Source organism: Hyperoodon ampullatus (assembly GCF_949752795.1).
Source record: "Hyperoodon ampullatus genome assembly, chromosome: 3".
Taxonomy (NCBI): domain Eukaryota; kingdom Metazoa; phylum Chordata; class Mammalia; order Artiodactyla; family Ziphiidae; genus Hyperoodon; species Hyperoodon ampullatus.
Window position 1 is genome coordinate 55,462,225 of NC_136916.1, and position 22,697 is coordinate 55,484,921.

The 22,697-nt window shown below is 53.5% G+C and overlaps 1 protein-coding gene across 1 annotated transcript in view; it reads right to left on the minus strand.

Moving 5' to 3' along the window:
- Positions 1-2,615: 2,615 nt before the first annotated feature.
- IGDCC3 (immunoglobulin superfamily DCC subclass member 3) overlaps positions 2,616-22,697 on the minus strand; it is a gene marked incomplete at both ends in the record, with an annotated part of 41,293 nt that continues 21,211 nt past the window's right edge. The window contains 12 exons of the mRNA XM_079699083.1: positions 2,616-2,813; positions 3,092-3,311; positions 3,471-3,609; positions 4,061-4,165; positions 4,319-4,510; positions 5,074-5,238; positions 5,440-5,687; positions 5,945-6,116; positions 7,315-7,473; positions 8,777-8,914; positions 9,362-9,492; positions 9,855-9,999. Coding sequence (XP_079555209.1) covers positions 2,616-2,813; positions 3,092-3,311; positions 3,471-3,609; positions 4,061-4,165; positions 4,319-4,510; positions 5,074-5,238; positions 5,440-5,687; positions 5,945-6,116; positions 7,315-7,473; positions 8,777-8,914; positions 9,362-9,492; positions 9,855-9,999 — 2,012 coding nt within the window. The remainder of the gene's footprint in view (positions 2,814-3,091; positions 3,312-3,470; positions 3,610-4,060; positions 4,166-4,318; positions 4,511-5,073; positions 5,239-5,439; positions 5,688-5,944; positions 6,117-7,314; positions 7,474-8,776; positions 8,915-9,361; positions 9,493-9,854; positions 10,000-22,697) is intronic.

A 22,697-nucleotide genomic window follows, 5' to 3' on the forward strand; every position in this document is an offset into this window, starting at 1 on the left:
AGCCAGAGCTGGAGAACCCAGCTTGCAAACCACTCAAAAGATGCCTCTGGGTATAGAACCTCACCCTCCAGACTTGCAGAGCCTCCCAGGGGTGAGCTCTGGCTTTCCATTTCAGCAGCAGAGGGGACACTGACAGTCTAAGCAGTTGCATTACACCATTGCCTCTTACTAAGCTTGAGGCCCGCTGAGACCTCCTGATCTTTGTCAGCACAACATCTTTAAGCCAAGTCTCTCGTGGTCTATCCTCAGCCTTGGCAGCCCCAGATACCTGGCTTCAGGAGCCTGGACTGAAGAGAGGACAGGGAGGAATAAAGAGGGCTGGCCAGGGGTCTGGCTGTGTGCTCTGAAGACAGTCACACAGTCAGAGCCCCAGTTTCCTGAGCTTCAGGAAGGGGAGGAAAACAGTCCTTTCTCACAGACAGTGCATGAAAAGCATATAGCCCCGCCCAGCAGCTGGCTCAATACTGGTGGTCTGTCACTGTAGGGCCAAAGGACTGGTCTCGGACTGCCAGCTAAGGAGGCACAAGCAGTGGTCAGAATGCAGACTCTGGAACCTGGCGACCTGGCCCGGACACAAACTCTGATCCTGCTGAGACTGGCAGTGTGAGATTTAGGATGTTTCCTTCATTTCTCTTATCCTTTCTCGGTTTCATCATCTGTAAGAGGAAATGATGATAACTACAACATCGACCTCCCAGGGGGTTGTGAGGACCTAGGCAGCCTCCCATGCTGGGAGAAGACCCAGCATGCACGGTGCCTGTAAGTAGTACCCTGGGGTCTGCCGTTATCACCACGGGCTCTGACCCTGTCAGGGTCCACCTGGCTCGCCACCCTGGCTCCCCTAATCCCAGCACTCCCACCCCTCCCCCAGGACCTGACACAGCCACCAAAACACCCAAGATCCACTTTGGCAACAGGACTTTTATTCAGTCAAAGTGAGTGTGATAAAACGCAAGACAGGCCAGGTGGCCCCTCCCCCAGACCCACACTTCCCTTAGGAGAGGGGGTTCCAGGATGAAAGGAGATGCAGAGAAGTCGCTGCAGGGACAAAGGGGCACTGCCTGGGAGGTCTGAGGCGCCTTGGGCTCAGGCCCAGTACTGGGGAGAAGGGACGATAACCTTCCCCGAGTCCACACAGATGAAACTGCAGTCTTCCAGGAAAACACCACCAAGTGTACCTTCTTCAGCTAATTCACTAAAGTTGGGGGCGGGGGTCCCTAGAGGGTTGGGGGTCAGGGACTTTATGGTCTAATCTCATACTTAAGAAATGCACATTTTTTTTCCTTTAAAAAAAAGTTTTCTTTCTGCTATTTAAAAAGTGTTTCTGAGTGTAACCAAAAATAGGTATTTGTTTCCTTGGTTTTTTTTTTTTTTTTTCTTCACCTTTAAGTCTTTCAAAGAACAACACAACAGAAAAGAGAAACAAGAAGTCACAAGAACATAAATCCTTAAACACACCTTATAGAAAAATAGCTTCCGGCCACATCTGCTGACATTGGTTGTTCCACTGTCCAGGGGCTGGGTCCAGCTGGCAGTGTCCCATGGGACAGTGGGCTGGGGACCCCCCCCTTGTACACACACACAGTACATTCCGGAGGCCAGTCTGCTCCAGCGGCTCTGTGGGCAGGACAGGAGGCAGGCTGTGGGGTGACAGCCCACCCTCCCAAGGCCCACGTGCAGGGAGGGTCCTGGGGGTCCCAGTCAAGGATGAGTTGGTGGAGAGGGTCAAAATGGGAGTGGACAGGCAGACAAGACGGAGCACTGGCAGCGTGCTGGGAAGTGGCTAGTTTTTGTTCCCAGGAACAAATTCTCCTCTTATTTTTGGCTTTTTTTTTTTTCACATTTTCTTTGACCAATTCCATCTTTCTTTCTGCAGGCCCCGAGAAGCCCACCCTTGGTGAGGAGCCAGGATGGAGGGTCCAATGATACATACAGCACAGGCCCGGGAGCCAGCGAGCCTCGAGGTAGACATTTTCTTTCACACCTGGAAATGGGGAAGTGCTTTTTTTTTTCTTTTTTTTTTTTTTTTCCTAAACTCTGGACAACAATGTGGGGAGGGAGAGGGGGTGCCCCTAAAGGGGCTCGAGGTAGGAGTACATTCGGGGCTCTGTGGGGCGGGGGGCTGAGGCCACGGCCCCACTCCCCTGAGGACATTCATTCCGGCTGAGGTAGGTGCTGAGAGCCAAAACAGCAAAAATCCATCCTGAGAAAACAAGTCGTGGAGGGTGACAGTGTCAGGGGCCCAGCCACAGCAGGGGCACATGTTTGGAGTCTAATTCACCTTTCTCTCTCTTCTCTTTCCCTCTCTCTATTTTTTTTTTTTTTTAATTTTAAAGTTTGTTCTTTTTTTAAAGAAAAACGTTACTTCAGTTCCAAGTCATGTGGGTACCAGGCAGAGGATGGGGGGCCTTGGCCCAAGGGAGGGGCTCCTGCAGGAACCCCTCCGGGTCCTTGCAGGGGGTCCCCTGCCAAGGCTACTCTAAGTCTTGACAATCAGAGGAGCAGTCAGGACAGAAATGTTGGGAAGCCCCCATCCGAATCCCACATGACAGAAGAAATCTTGCCTTTGACCTGAGAATGGGGGGTTGCTCCCTCCAGAGCCTCCCGGACACTGGCTACTGTCTCGAGCGAGCTGGCAGGGTGGCTGGTCCTTCACTCAGGAGGCCGGGGCCTGTGTCCTGGGGTGGCAGGGCAGCGAGGGGGCCTACACAGGGGGCCTTGGCCTCCGACGTCATCTCCTCCAGGAGCCCAAACCCCTGAAGCGGCAGCATGGAGAACTGGGTCTCCTCACACAGGGCAGGGGCCTCGGGGTCCTGCTGGGGAAAGGGTCAGTCACACAGGCATCAGCAGGAGGGCCACAGGCCCATGAGCCCCCAGCCAGAGGGTCAGGCTCTGGAGCCAATCCCACTCGGGGGTTCATTCTCCAGGCTTCCCTGCCTGACCCGGGGGCACAGAGAGAAGCACCAGCCGCCAGTCTTGTGCCTGGAGAAGCCCTGCAGCTCGGTGGAGGCCGGTGACCAAGGCCGGTGACCAAGGTGAGGAGGGTGGAGCCTGAAGGAGGGGGTTGGCTCGGGGGAGGGGGGGCACTCACCGTGGGTCTGGGGTTAGGTATGGGGTTGGGCTGCCCCACGGCCCCCGCTCGGGGGAATAGCTGCTCCAGTTCCTTCATGTCCACACGTTTCCCGTCTCGGCCCAGCTGGCCCCGCTCTCCCCGTCCCGCCCCATTCAGTGCCAGGACGCCAGGGTCCCTCTGGCTCCGGGGGCCCTGAGGAGGGGAGAGCTGGTTTTCTACATCCTTACACAAGAGGACCCTAGGGGGTGAGCCAAGAGTTAGGGGGAGGGATGTGGGAGGAGCAAGAACAAAAGGATGGAGACAAGGGGCCCCAAACCCTGCCTCCCCTGTGGTTTTCCTGCTCCAGGCCTGCCCACCCCATGCTGGCCCAGCCCCCTCTCCCTGGCCCAGGACCCACCTGCCCCTTTGGCCGAATAAGAGGAAGAGGACACAGAAGATGATGCAGGTGACCCCGATGTGGATGCCGATGACGATGCCTGTGGTAGACGTCTGGTTGGTGGGCTCCTCCTTCCGGCAGTCACATGGTGGGCTCAGGGCTGGGGGTGGAAGCAGCGGCAGGTTGGGGGCTGTGGCTCCCAGACACCCAGCCCTTGAGGGTTACTTCTCCCTCGGCTGCTCGACATACGATTTGCCCCTGTCAATGGGACCCCAGCCCAACCTTTAGGTTCTTTTTACCAGTTACTGAGCGCTGACTTTGTGCCAAATACTAGGAATAACACTTTACACGGACCATTTCATCCTCCATACAGTTCTATAAAGCGGGTATTACTATCCCTGTTTTACGAAGGAGAAAACTGGGGCTCAGAGAGGTTAAGTAACTTGCCCAAGGTCACATAGCCAAACATCAAACTCAGGTCTAAGCCTATGTTCTGCAGGGCTGCATGTACTGTTATACCCTCTTACTTTCCCTGGATGCCTGCTCCCCTCCTTCCTCAGCCTCTCTTCCTGAGGGCCAGTCTTTAGTCAGACCCCATCCCCAGCCCTCACCTGTCCTCTCAGATGCTCCCCTCAAAGACACGAAGCGGACTGTGGCATTGCCATCCCCATGCTGGTTGTAAGCAAGCAGCTTCACCTCGTACACTGCAGTGGGGTCTGGGGGGAAGGCCAGGATGCTGAGGGACCGCCCCTGGCCCCACCAGGCGGCTGTCCCCGGGGTGAACTGGAGGAGACCTCTGTGAACCACCTCCTGGCACCAGGCACCACACCCCTGCCCAGCTCCCCAAGCCCCAGCCGTGTCCGCCTCACCGAGCTGGCTGAGGTTGTAAGAGGAGACAGTTCCAGGCAGCAGGATGGGGCCGGTGAAGGAGGCCTTGCTTGCTGGGCGGTAAAACAGCTTGAAGCCGCCCTCGTGCTGGGCCAGCCGGGGCCAGGGCTCCCACAGCAGCTGCAGGGTGGAGCTGCCCAGGACTCGAACCGACAGTGGGGGTGGGGCGGGGGCTGTGGGCGGAGAAGGAGGCCGAGATGTGAGGACTTGGTGGTTGAAGCTCTACACTTCCACCTGCTACCAATGACCCAGACACGGCCCCCCCCAACCCAAGAGCCTGACCACTCTCTGACCTCTAACCCAGGGCCTCTGCTTGCTCAAATAGCACCTTTATGTGAATTAGAAAACGACACCCCTGGGACTTCCCTGGTGGTCCAGTGGCTAAGAATCCGCCTGCCAATGCAGGGGACACGGGTTTGATCCCTGGTCCAGGAAGATCCCACATGCTGTGGAGCAACTAAGCCCGTGTACCACAACTACTGAGCCTGTGTGCCACAACTACTGAAGCCCGTGCACAGCAATGAAGACGCAGTGCAACCAAAAAGAAATAAAGTGTTGCCAGGTTTTTTAAAAAAAGAAAAAAGGAAAGGACACCCCTTCCTCCAAGTAGACCCAGCCCTGACTCAGCCTCAGGGCGAAGCACTCTGTGCAGTGCACAACCTGAACAACGGTGCACAGGGGTTCTGCCCTAATGCCCTGAGTGTCTGTGGTTTTGTGCTCCACACCCACACCTCACCTTCACCTAGAGTGCTGGCCAGGGTGGGGGCAGAGGCTGAGCTGGCCCCCCGGGGCGTGTAAGCTTTGATATAGAAGCTGTAGGCAGTGGAGGGCTCCAGGTCGCTCACCAGGTGCTGAAAGGTGCTCTTGCTGACTGCTTCCTGATACTCCAGCTCTGGTGGGTCTGGGGAGGCCAAGGGTAGGGCAGGGGATTAAAGGGGCATGAGGGAATCCCACCCACACTGGTGAAATGAGGGCAGCCAGGGTGCAGCCAGGAGAAAGAGGGAAGGTGTTGGGTCAGCACGTGTGGGATCGCGGGGGATGAGAAACAGTGAGTAAGAGGAAGGGGATGCAGAGGCAGCCTTGCCCTCCGGGGCCCACCCACCAGCAGCCTTCCTGATGTGCAGGACATAGCCGATGATCTCCTTGGTGTGGACCAGGGGCTCGGCCCAGGACACGCGGACCTCAGTGGACGACACAGAGACCGCCTGCACGTTGACGGGGGGCCCGGGCAGGCCCTCGGCCCACAGCACAGTCAGCCTGGCACTGGCCTGAGAGGAGCCAGCGCTGTTCTCGGCCATACACTGGTAGATGGCCTCATCTTCAGGGCCGATTCCAGAAATAGTCAGGGTGCTGCGGGGGGAGGGAGAGCCTCAGATCCCCTCCTCCTTCCGGAGTATCCCTTGGAGGTTGGCCAAATCTCCCCATTTGAAAGATGGAGAAATTGAGCCCCTCCAGAAGACAATAGGCTTGTCTGAGATCTCTCAGCAAGTTAGGGGCAGACCTGGGACTCAAACCCAAGTCTCCAGACCCCCAGTTTAGTGTTCTTCCCTGGTAGGAGGTGCACAGCCTCCTACCGTCTGGGCCTCACTCCGGCACACCCACCACACACGTGCCTGTTGTTATTCTTGAGCCTGACGTGGCCTCCTGGCCCCAGCACCTGTCCATTCTTCAACCACGTCACATGAGGGGGCGGCTCACCCTGGGCTTGGCAGGTGAACATGGCTGTGGTCCCAGCCGGCCTGGAGATGGACTGGGGGTGCTGGACAAACTCTGCTGGGGCTGGGGTTGGGGCGGGGAGGCACAGAGAAGTATAAGGGTCACGAGGGGTCAGGTGTACAGGGAGGGGGCAGCTGTGAGTGAAGGACTGAGGAGGAAGGGGAAGAGGGTAGGGCCAGAGGTCTGCAGGGAACAAGCGGGCAGGGGACATACACACCCACCCCGCCCCGGGGAGAATCCTCCAGGTGGGGCCCACCCTCCACCCCCAGCCTAGCCTCTGGGAGATGGTGGCAGCCCTCACATCCCTCCACCCCAGAGAGGCAGACCCAAGAGAGGACTCCATTTTAATGACTATTTAAAAGACTGACATTTGTATCCGAAAGCAATCAAGCTGAGCTCCCTGTTCAGGAAATTGTTAAATAAATAAATGTGCTAATAGGTTTGGCTGCACCTCGAAGGCCGAAGGCCCGCAATGACGGGGAGATGGATGAGCCCTCAGTGCCAGCCCCCCTCACCCCTACATTCAATTCCACTCTCCTCCAATCCCAAGCCTCAAGCTTCCATTAACACCAGAGAAATGAAATGCTCCATCACTTTCATTTGGACAGATTAACAGCACGTGGAATGCTAAACAAATGGGCATTTAAGTTCCTAATTCCCCTCTCTCCCATCTCTCTGGGAGGGAACAACCACAGAAAACCCCTGAGAATGGGACTTCCAAGCCTGTTCACGGAGACAGTTGAGCCCCAGGGCAGGAGGATGGACAGAATGACCTGGTCAGCTGCAGAGGCCCCACATACCATGGGAGTGGAGGCCAGCTCTGTGTGTGTGTGTGTGTGTGTGTGTGTGTGTCAGGAGCTGGGGTGTGAGAGTGTGAAATGACAAACACACTGAGAGTGTGCAGGCAGGTGTGAGCATGGAAGTGCCACACGTGTGAATGAGAACAGCACGTGGAGGGAGGGACACATGGGGGTGACACAGGTGGGGGAGACCAGCTGAGATGACAAAGTGGAAATGACTGGGGGGGGTGGCGATGGCACCTGAAGGGGCCGATGACCAAGAATGTCCTTGCATTCCCAACATACACATTCCTGGGGGAGGGGGAGAGAGAGAGAGCTGCTGCCTTTGGCCTGGGCTGGGGCCCCGGAGAGGGGGCAGGGGCAAGGTTAGGGCAAGGACAGGAAAGGGGGTGAGTACACAGCACTGGGCTTGGGCCAGGGGCGTCGACGAGGCAGGGGATGTGGGGTGGGGAGGTCCGTACCTTGCACCACCAGCCGGCCCTGTGCCGTCCTCCTCACCCGGGTGCCGGGCCTGTTGGCTGCACAGACGTAGACGCCCGAGTGCTGGACGGTCACGTCTGAGATGATGAGGTTCCCGGTGCCCAGCACCTGGATGCCCTCCACCCCAATGGGGCGACCATCTGAAGAGGAAGGGGAGGGTCAGGGAGGTAGGTGTGCAGGAATGTCCAGACTTGGAATCGGCCACCATCCATCTTCCAGGGAGCCCCAGTCTTTGACTCTTCCCTCTGAGCATGATGGCATCGTGGAGGCAGCCAGAGCAGCACAGAAAACTCTCACCCAGCAGGAGGGAACTGGCTCCTGATCCTAACATTGTCACTGCCTCACTGGTGACCTTCAAGTCCCTTCCCCTCAGTTTCTCAAACAGGAAAGTAAGGAGTTTGGGTTACACGGACATTTCCCAGTTTGATTCGTCTCTCCTGAAAAAAGTTCCTTGGTCAGATATCCATTCCACTCCTTGACTGTCACAATGCGCATTAATATAAAGGCTCTGAGAAGTCCCGTAGCAAAGGGATCTGGTTTACTCTTTCCCAAACTTGTTAGACCACCAAGCCATTCTTTCCCCTTGCAGATTTCGCTTTGGGAAATGTTGCACCAGATGGTCCTTGCAGGGCCTATGGGCTCCTCCCAATGGTGAGGCCACTCTTTCCAGCCTCTCCCAGTCCCCGGGCCCTCCCCCAACCCAGGATCAGATTAGCACAGTCAGAATGCGAGGAGACAGCTCCCCATTCAGTCCCTGAAGTGGTGAAATCTACTCCATTATCCTGCCTGCTGCCCCCTCCTTCCCGGATCACTCAGCTGCTACAATGTGGCACAGTCTCCTTGTGAATGCGACCCCACCCCATCCCCTCCAGACTCTCCTTCCCCCAGTGACCTTTCCACTCAGACAATGTGGGCCCATCTGCACCCTTTCATTTCTCTCCTTCAGCTGCCTAGGGATTTAGGCTGGGGATTTAGGGGGCCAGGTTAGAGACTGGGGGGCCCAGAGAGAGGATGTGACAACTGGCTGAGATTTTGAGGGGTTTGGGATTGCATCACTGGGGAGGATGGCCAGGGTGTAGATGGCAGAGATGAGCCGGACAGGAAAGAGACTAGGGGTGCTGAGAGCTGCAGAGGGGTTCTGGAGGGCCCGATGGAGATGCCCAGAGTGAGGGGAGCATGGGGGAAGGGAGCTGGCGCAGGACTGCCGGGACTGGACGAGGTAACCTGGGGAGCTAAGCCATCTGCACAGAGGGAGGGAGAATGCGGTGGGCAGGCGGACCTCCCTGGTCCTGCCAAGGAGAGGGGAACCCACCCCCTCCCCAGGCCTCGAAGAGAACGGACCCCCACGGAGAACAAACAGGATTCCAAGTTCCCCGCGGAGCTGGGTGAAGAGACTGGCCCTCCCAGGGGTGGGAGAGGCAGGGGCTGCAGGATGGGGCTCACCCAGGCGGCTCCAGGACACAATGGGGCGCGGGTTGCCCGTGGCGACACACTCGAGCACGGCGGTCTGGTGCACAGTCAGGGTGAGGTTCTCAGGCCCCACGAGGATCGTAGGCTCCTTGTAGGCCCCAGAGCCCGAGCCTGGGAGGAAGATGCCATACTTCTTCACTTTAGCTGGGACCCTTCCCACCTCCTCACCACACCCACCCACCCCCAATACACAGCCTAGGACATGGGGGGTGGGAGACAAGCTCCAGCCCAGAAGCTGGGTCCCATGCATAGAGAGGAGAAGCCAGCGGCCCCAGGGCGTTGCTCACACTCATCTCTCCGGTCAGGCCCCGCAGGGCCTCTAGCGGTGGGAAAGCCACCCTCACCCAACCACCCATAAGCAGAGAGCGGGCTTCCTCAAGGAGAACTGAGCCAGGGAGGGGCCTTGGACGCCTCCTGAACCCTCACCCCGAACAGCACAGAGCTTTGTACTCACAAGGTGCTCTGTATGCACTTGGCTGTCCAGGCTCTGGGGCTCAGTTGAAGAGGGACTGATTTGAGGGTGGGGAGAAGGAACGAGACAGGGCCAAGGACCCTCACCTGACACAGTGAGGCTGGCCCCATGGCTGACCCGGACACTGGCGACATTTGAGGCTACACAGTGGAAGACGCCGCTGTCCTCAGCCTGAAGGCCTGTGATCTGCAGGACCCCCTTGGGCAGCAGTGTGTACCTGTGGCGGGAGGGCACGGTCAACCATAAGCAAGCACAGCACCACTGGCCACAGGGTCACTCAGCATCACGGACACAGCCCAGGACCCAGCCACTACCCCAGTGTCACTTTTGTCATCACAGACACACTATGGGACTCTCACAGGTGGATGCACCTGCGATTCCAGCCTTGACAACAATCACACACAGATCTTCGCATGCATTCAACTGTTGAATCTGGGCCCACAAACCACACAGATACTCAGTCGCAACAAAGTTGCAGAAACACCTCCCTGGAGGCCACAGGCAGGCCTCCTTCAAGGCCCAGACACTGGACTGGCCTGCCTCTTGGTCATCCCTCCACCTTCCCCACCCGAGGCTCACCTCTCATTGTCTGTGTCAATGGGGACTCTGTTCTTCTCCCAGGTGATCAGGGGTTTGGGAAGCCCGTGGATTTGGCACTGGAAGCGGGCCACACCGCCCTCCTCACCCACGGTGGCCTGGGGGTGCACGTGGAAGTCGGACATGGCTGGAGAAAGAAAAGGAAATGTGCATGGGGAAGGCACACTGCTGAGGTGCAGAGGGGACGGGAGAGGGCACGGGGGGCCTCAGGCCTGTGTCCTGGAGCCCTGGAGCTCGCCCGGCTCAGGGGGCAGGGTGTCTTCCCCCGAGCTGAGCTGGCAGGTGCAGGGCAACAGCTTGCTGGGGGCACGTCAGCACTTACCCTGCCTCCCACCTGTGGGAAACATCTCCCCCTAAGGGATGGTATAGGCCGTGCTGGGACACCTTGAGAAAGGTCTGGACAAATTCTTGGATGATAAACTTCTAACACGGAAATCTTGGGCTGCGGACCCACGAAGGCTAGTCAGAGAAAAGCTTTGCTCCCAAGGCCTGCTCCCCACTTTTACAGCTGCTTTCGGATGTATTTTTATAAACTCCCTGTAAGGTATGCAAGTGCTAAGTATTATGCTGTACATTTTACAGAATAGGAAACAGAGAGGGGAAGCGATTTAGTCCAGTGTCACCCAGCAGGGACACTGGTCGTTAGAGCCTGGTTACCAGCACCCAGTGGCTTTCTTTGCCCTTCATCATCACCCCCTTATCCCCAGTTCTTCTGCAGCTTCTCAATGTACCCCAAGAAGGTGGTGTACCATCCAAGGTGACAAGCCTCTCAGAAGACAGTCAGACCTACCAATCTACATTTCAATGTGTCATAAATACTCAGGGGCCGCCTCCCCACCTTTTGGGGATCTGAACTAACTGCTTGAGCTCTGATCATGGGAGGGGCCATGGTGCACGCCCCCAACCCCCTTTTAGGCTGGTGAAGTGTTCCTGCCCACCCTCACTCCCATCCATCCCTACTCCCCAACCTGTAAAGCCCGGGGAAGGGGCCCCTCCCACATGGGTTCCCAGCTTCAGCACCAGGGCTGTGATTTCATTAAAATCCACTTTGCTTCAAGTGCGGGAAGGAGGCTCACCATCTGTCCAGGCAGGCAGCCCCTCCCCTCCAACACTCCATCAACTGGGACAGTTGTCCCCTCCCAGAAGGAGCCCTCCCTCTCCCCACAGCAGCAGGGACACTGGAGTTTGTCCTGGTTGCTGCTCCTGGCTCCCTGGTGCGGGTGGGCACACCCCGTCTCAGGCCCCCTCAATCCACCGGTCTGTTCAGGACTCCAGGGCAGCTCAGAAAGGCCGAGCCTTTGTGCCCTTCTTCCCAGAGTCTCTGGGGGCTGACTCTTTTGTGGCACATTCTCCATCTCATTTGCATGTGGTTCATTAAATATAAACATGCATAAAAATCCCCAGCCCAGCCTCCTCCTCTTTCAGGGCCTCCTGGGAGTATGGCTGATGGGTGTGAGCGCCTCCTTGCACGTGTGTGCAGAGCTGTGCTCGCCAGGAGGACATGGCTGCCTCTGTGTATGTGGTGTGAGTGCCCAAGCTCGATGTGAATGGGGGGGGTTGTATCCCTCAGCTCCTGTGGCTGGTGTGTGATTCTGGTTCTGTGTAGGTAATCAATCACACATGTCCCTGTGTAGGTATAGTCCTTACAAAGGGCACCTTGGGGCCCTAGGGGCGGGAGATGGGGGCAAGTGCCCCAGCTGGTGTCCCCATCAGGCTCAGTGAGATGATCCCCAGGGAGCACTGTGAGGTCAGCCTGCCCAGTCTCAGGCCAAAGGCTGTGTTTGGCCAAGGGCCTGCAGGTCAGCGCAGAGGTTTGGGGCAGGGGCCCGAGGCACTGGTGGGGCCCCTCTACTCTTCCAGGCCTCAACCTCTAGGAGGGCAGGGCTGGAGGCAGGCCTAGCGAGCGGGAGAGGGCACCCCGGCTCCTGGGTCAGCTGTCTATGCCCCACCCACCCAGCCCTGCCCTTCAGGAGCTGGGGAGCTGCCTGCCCCCTCCTCACTCCAGCTGGAGAGGAGCTTGCAGCCCCCCAGGGACTTGGGGCGGGGACTAATGGCTCTGCTGACTACAGATGCCTCCTCATTAAGGAACCCGAATCCTTTTGTGTTTCTAGCCCCCATTCTGGGCTCCCTGGAGGCGCCTAGAGCTAGGAGCTGGCCTGAGGAGAGATGCAAGGGAAAGGGCTGCTTCTCATCAGGGTGCTCTGGATGGAGAAAGTTTGGCCTCTAGCTTCTTTCTCCCCCTAAAACTAAACAATGAAAAAGCATGGGTTGAATGTGATGCTGCAGAGGAATGCTCGAGCAGAAAGGGGTGGTAGTTAAGGAGCCAGTCTGATCATCTTCACACTGTACAACAGAGTCCGAGGGGTCCCCAGGGGCCCCTGGGATGCAGCTGGGGCCCCTCCCCACCCAGGGCTTCACATCTCCCCTCCATCAGAGCAGCACCTTGCTAAACCTCTCTATCAGCTTTACTTAATTGCAGTTCTGCCAAACATTTCATTTGAAGGGTAGCTTTGCTTTTAAAAGTGCTTGAAAACCACTCATCTAAAGCCAACACATTCATTTTATGAAAGGGAAACTGAGACCCAGGCCCAGTTGGTGGCTCCACTAGCCCCAAATCAGAAGTTCCATGCCCCAAGCCCTCTGCTGGGGTGTCCCCAGCAAATTTTTCACTCTCCAAGGACAGGTGACCCCAGGGCAGACTGCAGGCTGGGCCAGCCTCTTCTCACTGGCTGCGAGTTGGCACTGTGTTACAAGTTGCAGGGACGACAGTGAGCCCCAGAGAAGGTTCCTCAGTCCCATCCCTTGGAGCCCAGCTGGTTAGGCAGTGTGGTCCGGGGGAGGTGGTGCAATAGGGGGGTGTGGTCCTCTTTATCTGCGGCTCCTTCTTCCCTCCCCTTCTTCCCACCCCTACTCAACCCTTGGGTCAGCCCTGTATATCCCTTCGGTGTCCTGGGGGATTGCAGTGAGACCGTGGGCAGGCAGTGTCAGGGTATAAAAGGGAAGAACAAACCTGACTCCATGTTGGATCTGTTTCTTTTTCTTTAACCTTTGTATTCTATTACTTTAGCTACAAGTTAATTGCTAAAGGGATGTTGCCTAGAGCTTAAAGGATACATGATGGCCCATCTCTGGGAACCCTGCCTCCCATAATAGGAGCGCTGGTCCTTTCCTCCACAGATGAAGGGGTGAACAGGTACACTGCAGGGCCTCCCACCTCAGACTCCTGCCGCCTTCCTGTACAGGCCTTTGTCCACACTCAGCTGAGCTCACTCCGAGTTCGTCCACTCACTCTGAGTTCACTGATGACTTCTTTAGGAAGTCAGGGGAGAAAGTTTCTCAGGGCCACTTAGATCTCCGATCTCTCAGAGGGGGAACACGTTTGGTTTACATGTCTGTTTTGCACTGGCTTGTACGAGCAGGCCATGGAGCCAGCTGTCCCTCATCGTGTCTCTCTGGGAGAGGGTCCCTGGGCAACCATGAGGATGCGGGGCTGAGGACTGGACCTCAGAAAACGCTGACCTCTGAGCAAGTCATCCTGGAGGCCACTGTGTGGTTGACAGTGGTGGGCACAGTGGCTGGAGGCACTATTTGTAAATAGTTTTTTTTTTTTTTAAATTTATTTTATTTATTTTTGGCTGCGTTGGGTCTTCGTTGCTGCACACGGGCTTTCTCTAGTTGCGGTGAGCGGGGGCTACTCTTTGTTGCGGTGTGCGGGCTTCTCATTGCGGTGGCTTCTCTTGCTGCAGAGCACAGGCTCTAGGTGCGCAGGCTTCAGTGGTTGTGGCACATGGGCTCAGTAGTTGTGGCTCACGGGCTCTAGAGTGCAGGTCAGTAGTTGTGGCGCACGGGCTTAGTTGCTCCGTGGCATGTGGGATCTTCCCGGACCAGGGCTCGAACCCATGTCCCCTGCATTGGCAAGCGGGTTCTTAGCCACTATGGAGGCACTATTTGTGGCCGGTGTGGGTAGCACTGTGTATGGGGCTGGTGGACATGAAGGTGGTGCTGTGGCTTGCGGCTAACGATGCTTTATCTTCCTGCTCACACCTGTTGGTCGGGTAGGAGCCGTTTTGGGTTCCTCACTTCAAGCTGGGTTATGGGAGGGGGTCGTGTTGGGACGCCCCTCCTGTGTGAGGACCAGAGAGAGTGACAGGGAGGACAGAGGGCTGCTTGGGGGTCATTATGGAGAAAGGAAGAAGAAAGCACCTTTGTCCTCAAACAGTCTGAGAAGGAATCTCCCAGCCGCTCCCTGTCCCCGCCAGGGGTACAGCTAGGCCGTGGGGAAAGAGGGTTCACAGAGACAGCCCAGCAACCCACCGGGCTGGAAGGGAGCAGAAACCAGCAGGAAATGGCTCCTGGACACCCCTATAAATCACCCGAGGGGAGGGGAGTCTCCTGAGAGCCAGATCTAGAGCAGCTCAGGGAGGGGAGGGGGACTTTCCTCCTGGTCCATGACCTCTGGCGAGGTCAGGCCTGGATCTGATTAGACAGGCTCCAAGGGGACGCTGCGGGGGCAGGAAGGGTCGGGGCAGAGTGCTGGGAAGGAAGCCGGCAGCATACCCCAAGCCCAGCCTCCAACCCTTTGGCTACAGCCAGACTCCTATCTGGTGTGTGATGACAAAGAGACCAGTGGGCTTGTTGGGATGGAGAGTTCAAAACACAGCCTTTGCAGAAGCCAGCAGCACTGGGGGTCTGAGGCACCGACTGCCCCCACTCATACCGCCATTCAAGAGGGATAACCACGACCTGCAGACTCTTCCAAAGGCCATCCAAAGTCCCCTTCCTTGTATCCATCCCTGCCAAGGACCAGGGACACCCCGAACGCTCGGCTCCTCCTCACGCAGCTCAGATGATTGTAATGTTTTTCTTATACTAGAGGCACAGCTGAATCCCATATGCTTCCACCCAATGCCCCAACTTTCCCCTTGAGAATCTCATTTTTTAATAAAGTAAGTAGCCAGCTATTAAGCACTTGAAATGTGACCAGTCCAGACTGAGTTGGGCTGTAAGTGTAAAATACACACTGGATTTCGAAGATTTAGTACAAAATAAAAAGACACTAAGCATTGGGGAAATGCAAATCAAAACCATAATGAGGTGCCACCTCACACCCATTGCGATGGCTACTATCAGAGCAATAACAAAAAACAACAGAAAATAGCAAGTGTTGACAAGCATGTGGAGAAATTGGAACCCTTGTGCACTGCTGGTGGGAATGTAAATTGGTGCAGCCACTACGGAGAACAGTATGGAGGTTCCTCAAAAACTTAAAAATAGAACAACCATACAATCCAGCACTTCCACTTCTGAGTATATACCCACAAGAATTAAGGGTCTCGAAGAGATATTTGTACAGCCACATTCATAGCAGCCTTATTCACAATAGCTAAAAGGTGAAAGCAGTCCAAGTGTCCATCAACAGGTGAATGGATAAATAAAATGTGTTTATACATACAATGGAATATTACTCAGCCTTAAAAAGGAAGGAAATTCTGACACATGCTACAATGTGGATGAACTTTACGGACATTATGCTAAGTGAAATAAGCCAGTCACAGAAAGACAAATACTGTATGATTCCACTTATATGAAGTACCTAGAGTAGGCAGATTCATAGAGACATAAAATAGAATGGTGGTTGCCACAGGCTGGTGGGGAGAGAGGAACAGGGAGTTACTGTTTAACGGGAATAGAGTTTCACTTTTGGGAGATGAAAAGAATTCTGGAGATGGATGGTGGTGACGGTTTGCACAATAATATGAAGGTACTTAATGCCACTGAACTGCACACTTAAAAATGGTTAAGACAGTAAACTTTATATTATGTGTATTTTACCACAATTAAAAAGTTGGAGGGACTTCCCGGGTGGTCCAGTGGTTAAGAATCCACCTTCCAACGCAGGGGACGCAGGTTCAATCCCTGGTCGGGGAACTAAGATCCCACATGCCGCGGGGCAACTGAGCCGGTGCGCTGCAACTACTCAGCCCATGCACCACAACTAGAGAGCCCGCATGCCGCAAACTACAGAGCCCACGCACTCTGGAGCCCACATGCCACAACTAGAGAGAAGTCTGCGCACCACAAGGAAGAGCCTGTGCGCCGCAATGAAAGATCCTGGTGCCACAACTAAGACCTGATGCAGCCAAAAATAAATGAATAAATGAATAAATATTTTTAAAAGTTGGAAAAATAATATTTTTAATTGATAATAGTTAATAATTTAAAATATTGATAACAAGCTGAAATGATAATATTTTGGATTTTAAAGACAGTTCAAAAAATGTAAAAAGTATTAATAATTTTAAAATAATGATTATATGTTGGAATAATATTTTGTATATGTTAAGTAAAATAAAGTTTATTATTAAAATTATCTTCACCTGTTTCTTTTTTTTACTTTTTTTGTAAATGTGACTATTAGAAAACTTAAAGTTACCTATGTGCTTTGCATTATACTCTCATTGGACAGGGCTGCTCTAGAAGACACAACCAATTTTGTTCTTCACACAACAGATCTTCAAATACTTGAGGTCTGCATTGTTCCCTGAGAAACATCTTCTGAGGGGAAACACCCTTAATTCCTTCAGCCACTTGTGATGTGAAATGATGTTCAGATGCCTTGAGCCTGAAGACCCTGGGGATGGTATGAACCCAAAGGGCCTTACACCAGCAGGGGACTTGGAGAAGATTTCAGCCATCATCTGTAGTGAGCGTCCTTGTGTTGTCCAATATGACAGCCACTAGCTACATGTGGCCACTTAAATTAAAATTAAATTAAAAATTCAGTTCCTCTGGCTCACTAGCTACCTTTCAAGTGTTCAAAAGCCACAAGTGGCTATAGGCTACCTAATGGGACAGCACCAATAAAATACTTCCATCATCACAGAAAATCCTTTTGGACAGCACTGGTCCACACCCAAGGCAAGGCCTCAGACCCACAGCTGCTTTCTGTCTTGCTCCCTCTCTCTTGCTACCCCACCAGAAAGCCCCTTTTCTTCTCCATCTTCATCACTAGCCCAGCTTTGCCCCTGCCAGATCCCTCCTCTCCCGGCCACAGGGACTCAGACTGCTGACAAGGCCCGCATTTGATCGCATCCTAAGGCTGTCACACTGCATGGCAGAGAAGGCCTCAGACAGCATGATTTCTACTTCTAGTGGGGAAATACTTGCTGAGAGCATTTTGAGGGAGCAATGCAGTGAAGAGGTTAATGGTACAGGCTCTGGAATCAGACAGAACTGGGTACAAAACTCACCTCTGCCACTCTTACCTCTGTGACCTTGGGCAAGTGAGTCTCTCAGAACCTCTATTTTCTCACTTGTAAAATAGGGATGACAATAGCTCATGTTGCTAGAGCTGCTGCACTGGTGAGAATCAATGAGATTTATTTGTAAAGTGCTTGGCACAGTCCTTGAAAAATAGCAAATACTTGCCAGTGATTGTTGAGGGAAAATAGTAGAATCTTGAGTTAAAAGGTGCTGAGAGGTTATGGAAGAGCATGGTAGGATTGGGATTGGGTGGCCATCTGCTCCAAGAGGGTAGCCGTATTCCCACAGAGAGGCAAAAGCTCAGAGAGCTAGTGGCAGAGCCCTCTGGAGAACTGAGTAAAGACAGAATTTGCAAGGCCTGAATGGTGAGAGGGTCAGTGCAGGGGGAAGGGGGCAGCCCGGTATAAACCAGAGCTTGGCTTCTATTTCACTTCTGCCTGGGGGCTTCACAGAGGCCCCAGTAGGTGAGCTGTCACTTGGAAGAAGCCATTGGGTAATTGAGGCCTTGATTTCTCTAGTAAAATGTTTATGAAGCCCATAAACTCATGCCTTTATTGGCCAGGCTCATTCCGGGGGATGGATGTGGCTCTCCAAGGTGTAGTTAAAGCACCTGCTGAACTCAGGCACCCGATGGCTACTCTGGCCTCCGCCCAGACCCACCAGGCAGAGTGACTCCTGGAGGGCGAGGAGGCCAGCCAAGTCCACATGCTCTTTAAACTCCGCAAAGCACTTGTAAATGTCCTCTCTAAATGCGCATGGGAAGGAGAGAGGTGACGGCAGAGAACCCTGAGTCCTGGGGAGGCTGGCAACTTGCCACAGTCCCGGTGGGATATTGGTTTTGTCATCAGGGTTCTCTGGGCCAGGCTTACCGTCTCCAACACTCTGTCCCAGTCTCCCCAATATCTGGGTCCCCACCTTGCCCATGACTTTGGCTCTGTTAGGGAAGATCCCCTACATTGATTGGCTGATGACTTTTGGAGTGGAGGAAAGTATGAACTTAGAAGACCTGTATTTACATCCCTGGCTCTCCAAAGGGAAGTCTGAGAGTTGAATTAAGGTTCTGAATCCAAAGAGTAGGTGTTTTTTGTGGGGGGCGGGAGGGAGGCACTGTGTGGGGTTTGGGTGTTGGATGGGTGTGGGTAGACGGTGTCTGGAGCTTACAAACAGCCCCAGAAGATGGCGATGGCTCAGAGGCCCTGCTCAGCTTTGCTGGGGGTGATTGATTCATCTGGGTCTTTGCCTGGTGACCCTGCTCTGAGAAGCCTCTGGAACCTTTTGTCTGCCTCTTCAAGCCCCTTACCCCCTGCCTTGGGCCTCCGAACCCCAGCCCCTCCCTCCCACCCTCCCACACCACCACCAGCTCACCACTCTCCGTGCCCCCCGCCCCGAAGTGTAACACAAAAGGCAACTTTGTCTTTCAAGTCAGCAGCCATAAATCCACGTCTCTCCCCACCCTCCTGGCAGCCACCTCTGACAAATGGGGGGGGAAGGTGGGGGACAGTGGGGGGCCAGAGAGCTTGGGAAAGTCCTTGCATCCAGCTGTTGGCCCACTGTAGGCTGGTGAGCATCGAACCTTTATGGTCTGATCTTCGATTCCAACGGACAGTAAGACCCAAGGCACAGCTGCAGGAGGGGCAATCTGGGGCTCTCCGCAGCCTCTGGGCTGGGCTTTTTACAACCCAAGGAGAATAAAACCTCTCAAAGCCCTACTTTTAATTATTCAGCCCACAATTCAGAGGCTCCGGTTCTTCCTCCGATCAAGTCGTGTGCTCCCCTGCCTCCAGCCCACTGTGGAGGGAGTGAAGTGTGCCTGGGGGAGAGTGTGCTGTGGGACACAGGTGGTGTGCCTGCCCGATGCGGCATACTGGATGTGCCACTGAGTGGATGTGCCACTGGATGGGTGTGCCCCGCTGCTTTCAGTGTGGACCCTACACATTCAGGGGAGGGGAAGGGGGAGGAGTATCACCCACCCCATGTGACCACCCTACCTCCCCCACTGTTAGGTTTTCAAAAGCAGTCCCAACTTCAAATATTTCGCCCTATTTTTCATCCCACATATCAGGCAATGAGTCAGAGGATGTGTCCTGGTTTGGGAAATACAGTCCTCTGTCCTATTTACACAGCACACCCACTGAATTAACTCTAAGCATTCATTCAACAGATACTTACTGACTGCTAATGTGTCCGAGAGAATGTTCTGGCACTCCTGGAGTAAATTCCCTTCATCCCACAGGCCCTGTCCTTAGGTTTTCCACCCAAGCTCCTAGAAATATCAGAAGGGTGAAAGCACCAGAGCCAGGGTCTTAGGTACTATCATAGTAAGGTGGTCCTGAAAAACAGAAACCTGCAGAAGCCATGATGGGCAAAGGTAAGATATTATATCAGTATAACCCTGAGAGGTAGGGATTACTATCTTTTCTGAGGTGCAGAGAGGTTAAGTAACTTGCCCAAGGTCACACAGCCATTTAATGATGATCACACATTAACATTTAATGATGCTAAAGCAGGCATTTGAACTTCGAGTGATCTAACTCTAAATCCAGTGCTCTTTCCCTGCATCACAGCTGTGGACACACACACACTCAAATGCTGCTCAAACATGACTAACCACACCTGCAAACACTGGCACAGAAAATCACAGAGGCACACAACATGCTAGACCCTTAAAAGTACCATGCCTACGCACATTCAGAGACACCCGTGACACAGCAGGCTTCACTTTAACTGAATTCCCCCAGGGTTTGAGGTAGGTTTCATAGCCCGTAACTAATGCAGATAAGCACCATGATAAGATGGTGTTATTAGCCCACTAGTGGTCACTGAGCCCACACATTTCCTAAATTCTATTAACACAGGTAAATAAACAACCCAGATGCTAGTCTCCAGGTAGCTCTTCCATGAGCATTTCCAAATCAGCAAACTGGGAAACCAAGCTGCAACGATGGGGCCTGCAGGGTTACTCCTGTCACCTGTTGGGCCTTATAAAATAGAGAAGTAATTTATTTTCCTTGTTTTGCAGGGGGAGGACAAAGCATTGTGAGATGCTAGCAGCTTCCATGGGGTGAGTGGGGGTAGGGGGCGGGGAGATGGAAGGTGGATGTGCTAAAGGGAAGGGTAGCTGTGACTGACTCAGTCCTTTTAAAAACTGGATCTTGATAAAGCCAAAGCCCCTCTCTGGGCCTCTGTTTCCTCCTCTGTAAAATGGGGGAGTTGAGTTGGACACGTTATAAAGTCTTATCCGGTTGTAGCCTTTGAGACACATGTGCTTCCAGGCACCAGCCAAGGGTGCAGGGTCAGGGAGTCGACTTGGGAATCTCTTTCTGCCTTAGACTTGAAAATGTCCAGGCCCAGCAGAGCCCCCCTCCATAGACTGCATGTCTCCGCCCGTGTCAAGGTCACCAATCTTCCTTATGTAAACCTGCCCGGGCCCACAACATCCTTTACTTCCGTCATTCTGGTCAGGATACCGGATCTCCCTCACCTCCCGGAAGGGCGTCTGGTTAGGGGGCCCAGGCTGGAGCTATTAAGTAAATTGCTTTCACATGACCATGAGGACCACTCAACAAAAACAGATACTTCCCCCCAATTTCCAGAGCCATATATTAGGATTTGTAGGGACTAATATAGCAGGCATTAGGTAATGGAGAGGTGACCTGGGATCATGCCTGGCTCTGTCACAGATTCTCTATGTGACCTTTCAATTCCAACCTTGGATTTCTCATCTGTAAAACAGAGGAGTGGAGGAGGACAGACAAGAGAATCTCTAAGGTCCATACCATTAAGAGTCTAGGATAACACTAGGTAAAATAGTCTCTCTCCACCCATGAAAGGACCCTCTTCTATTCTCAAACCTTGATCTGATGCTGTATTTACCTCTCATGGCTCTACAGGACCTCTGGCAGCTCAGCACTGAACCCCGATAGTTTAAGGCCTGCAGATCCTCCACCCCAACAGCGCTCCAGAAGTAGCCTTATCAGTTTTGGGGAAGAGGGAGGCCTACATTCCATGGGAGGATCATGAACCTTCTTGGTTGGTTAGGGCTACCAACTCTTGGAAGGAGGCTTATTTGGGGAACTCCACTGCTGCCTTCTAGTTGTCAGAGGTCTCCTAAAGCCCTAGGAATCGTCTGAGGAAGGTTTCAAAAGCTTTCCCTGAGATTTTTTGATGATGGCCCTTCTGACCGGTGTGAAGTGATACCTCACTGTAGTTTTTTTTTTTTTTTTTTTTTTTTTTTTTGCGGTACGCGGGCCTCTCACTGTTGTGGCCTCTCCCACTGCGGAGCACAGGCCCCGGACACACAGGCTTCGTGGCATGTGGGATCTTCCCGGACCGGGGCACGAACCCATGTCCCCTGCATCGGCAGGCGGACTCTCAACCACTGCGCCACCAGGGAAGCCCCTCACTGTAGTTTTGATTTGCAGTTCTCTGGTAATTAGTGATGCTGAACATCTTTTCATGGGCCTCTTGGCCATCTGTATGTCTTCTTTGGTGAAATGTCTATTTGGGTCTTCCACCCATTTTTTGATTGGGTTGTTTGTTTTTTTTGATATTGAGCTGTTTGTGTGTTTTGGAGATTAATCCTTTGTCCGTTGCTTCGTTTGCAAATATTTTCTCCCATTCTGAGGGTTGTCTTTTTGTCTTGTTTATGGTTTCCTTCGCTGTGCAAAAGCTTTTAAGTTTAATTAGGTCCCATTTGCGTATTTTTGTTTTTATTTTCATTACTCTAGGCGGTGGGTCATAAAAGATCTTGCTGTGATTTATGACTTAGCCATAAAAAGGAACGAAATTGGGTCATTTGTAGAGATGTGGATGGATCTAGATTCTGTCATACAGAGTGAAGTCAGAAAGAGAAAAACAAATATTGCATATTAACACATGTATGTGGAATCTAGAAAAATAGTACAGATGAACCTATTTCCAGGGCAGGAATAGAGATGCAGATGTAGAGAACAGACTTGTGGACACACACAGCGGGGGGGGGGAAGGAGAGGGTGGGATGAATTGGGAGATTAGGTTTGACATAAATACACTACCATGTGTAAAACAGACAGCTAGTGGGAACCTGCTGTAGAGCTCAGGGAGCTCAGCTCGGGGCTCTGTGATGACCTAGATGGGTGGGATGGAGTTGGGGGGGGGTCCAGCAGGGAGGGGATATAGGGATACATACAGCTGATTCACTTCACTGTGCAGCAGAAACTCACACAACATTGTAAAGCCATTATACTCCAATTAAAAAAAGGGCTTTCCCTTAAATTCAAAGGAATCACCACACCCACCCCTAACCTCTCCCTTTTCCTGTGCCTCTTATTAACAGCCTCATCATGCATCAACTACCCAAGCTAAAACAAACCAAGGTGTCACTGCCTCATCCATCTCCCTCTCCCCCACAGCTAACTGGTCACCAAATCCTGGTCTAACCTCCCTTTTCTCTCCCATTGCCTTGGCTTAGGCTCTTATCACTCTCAACTGTTTCTGTAACAGCTTCCCCTCTCCAGCCTTCCCACTTCCAGTGCTCTCTCCCTCCTCTTCTTCCTCCATCCTGAAGCCATAATTATCTTCCTG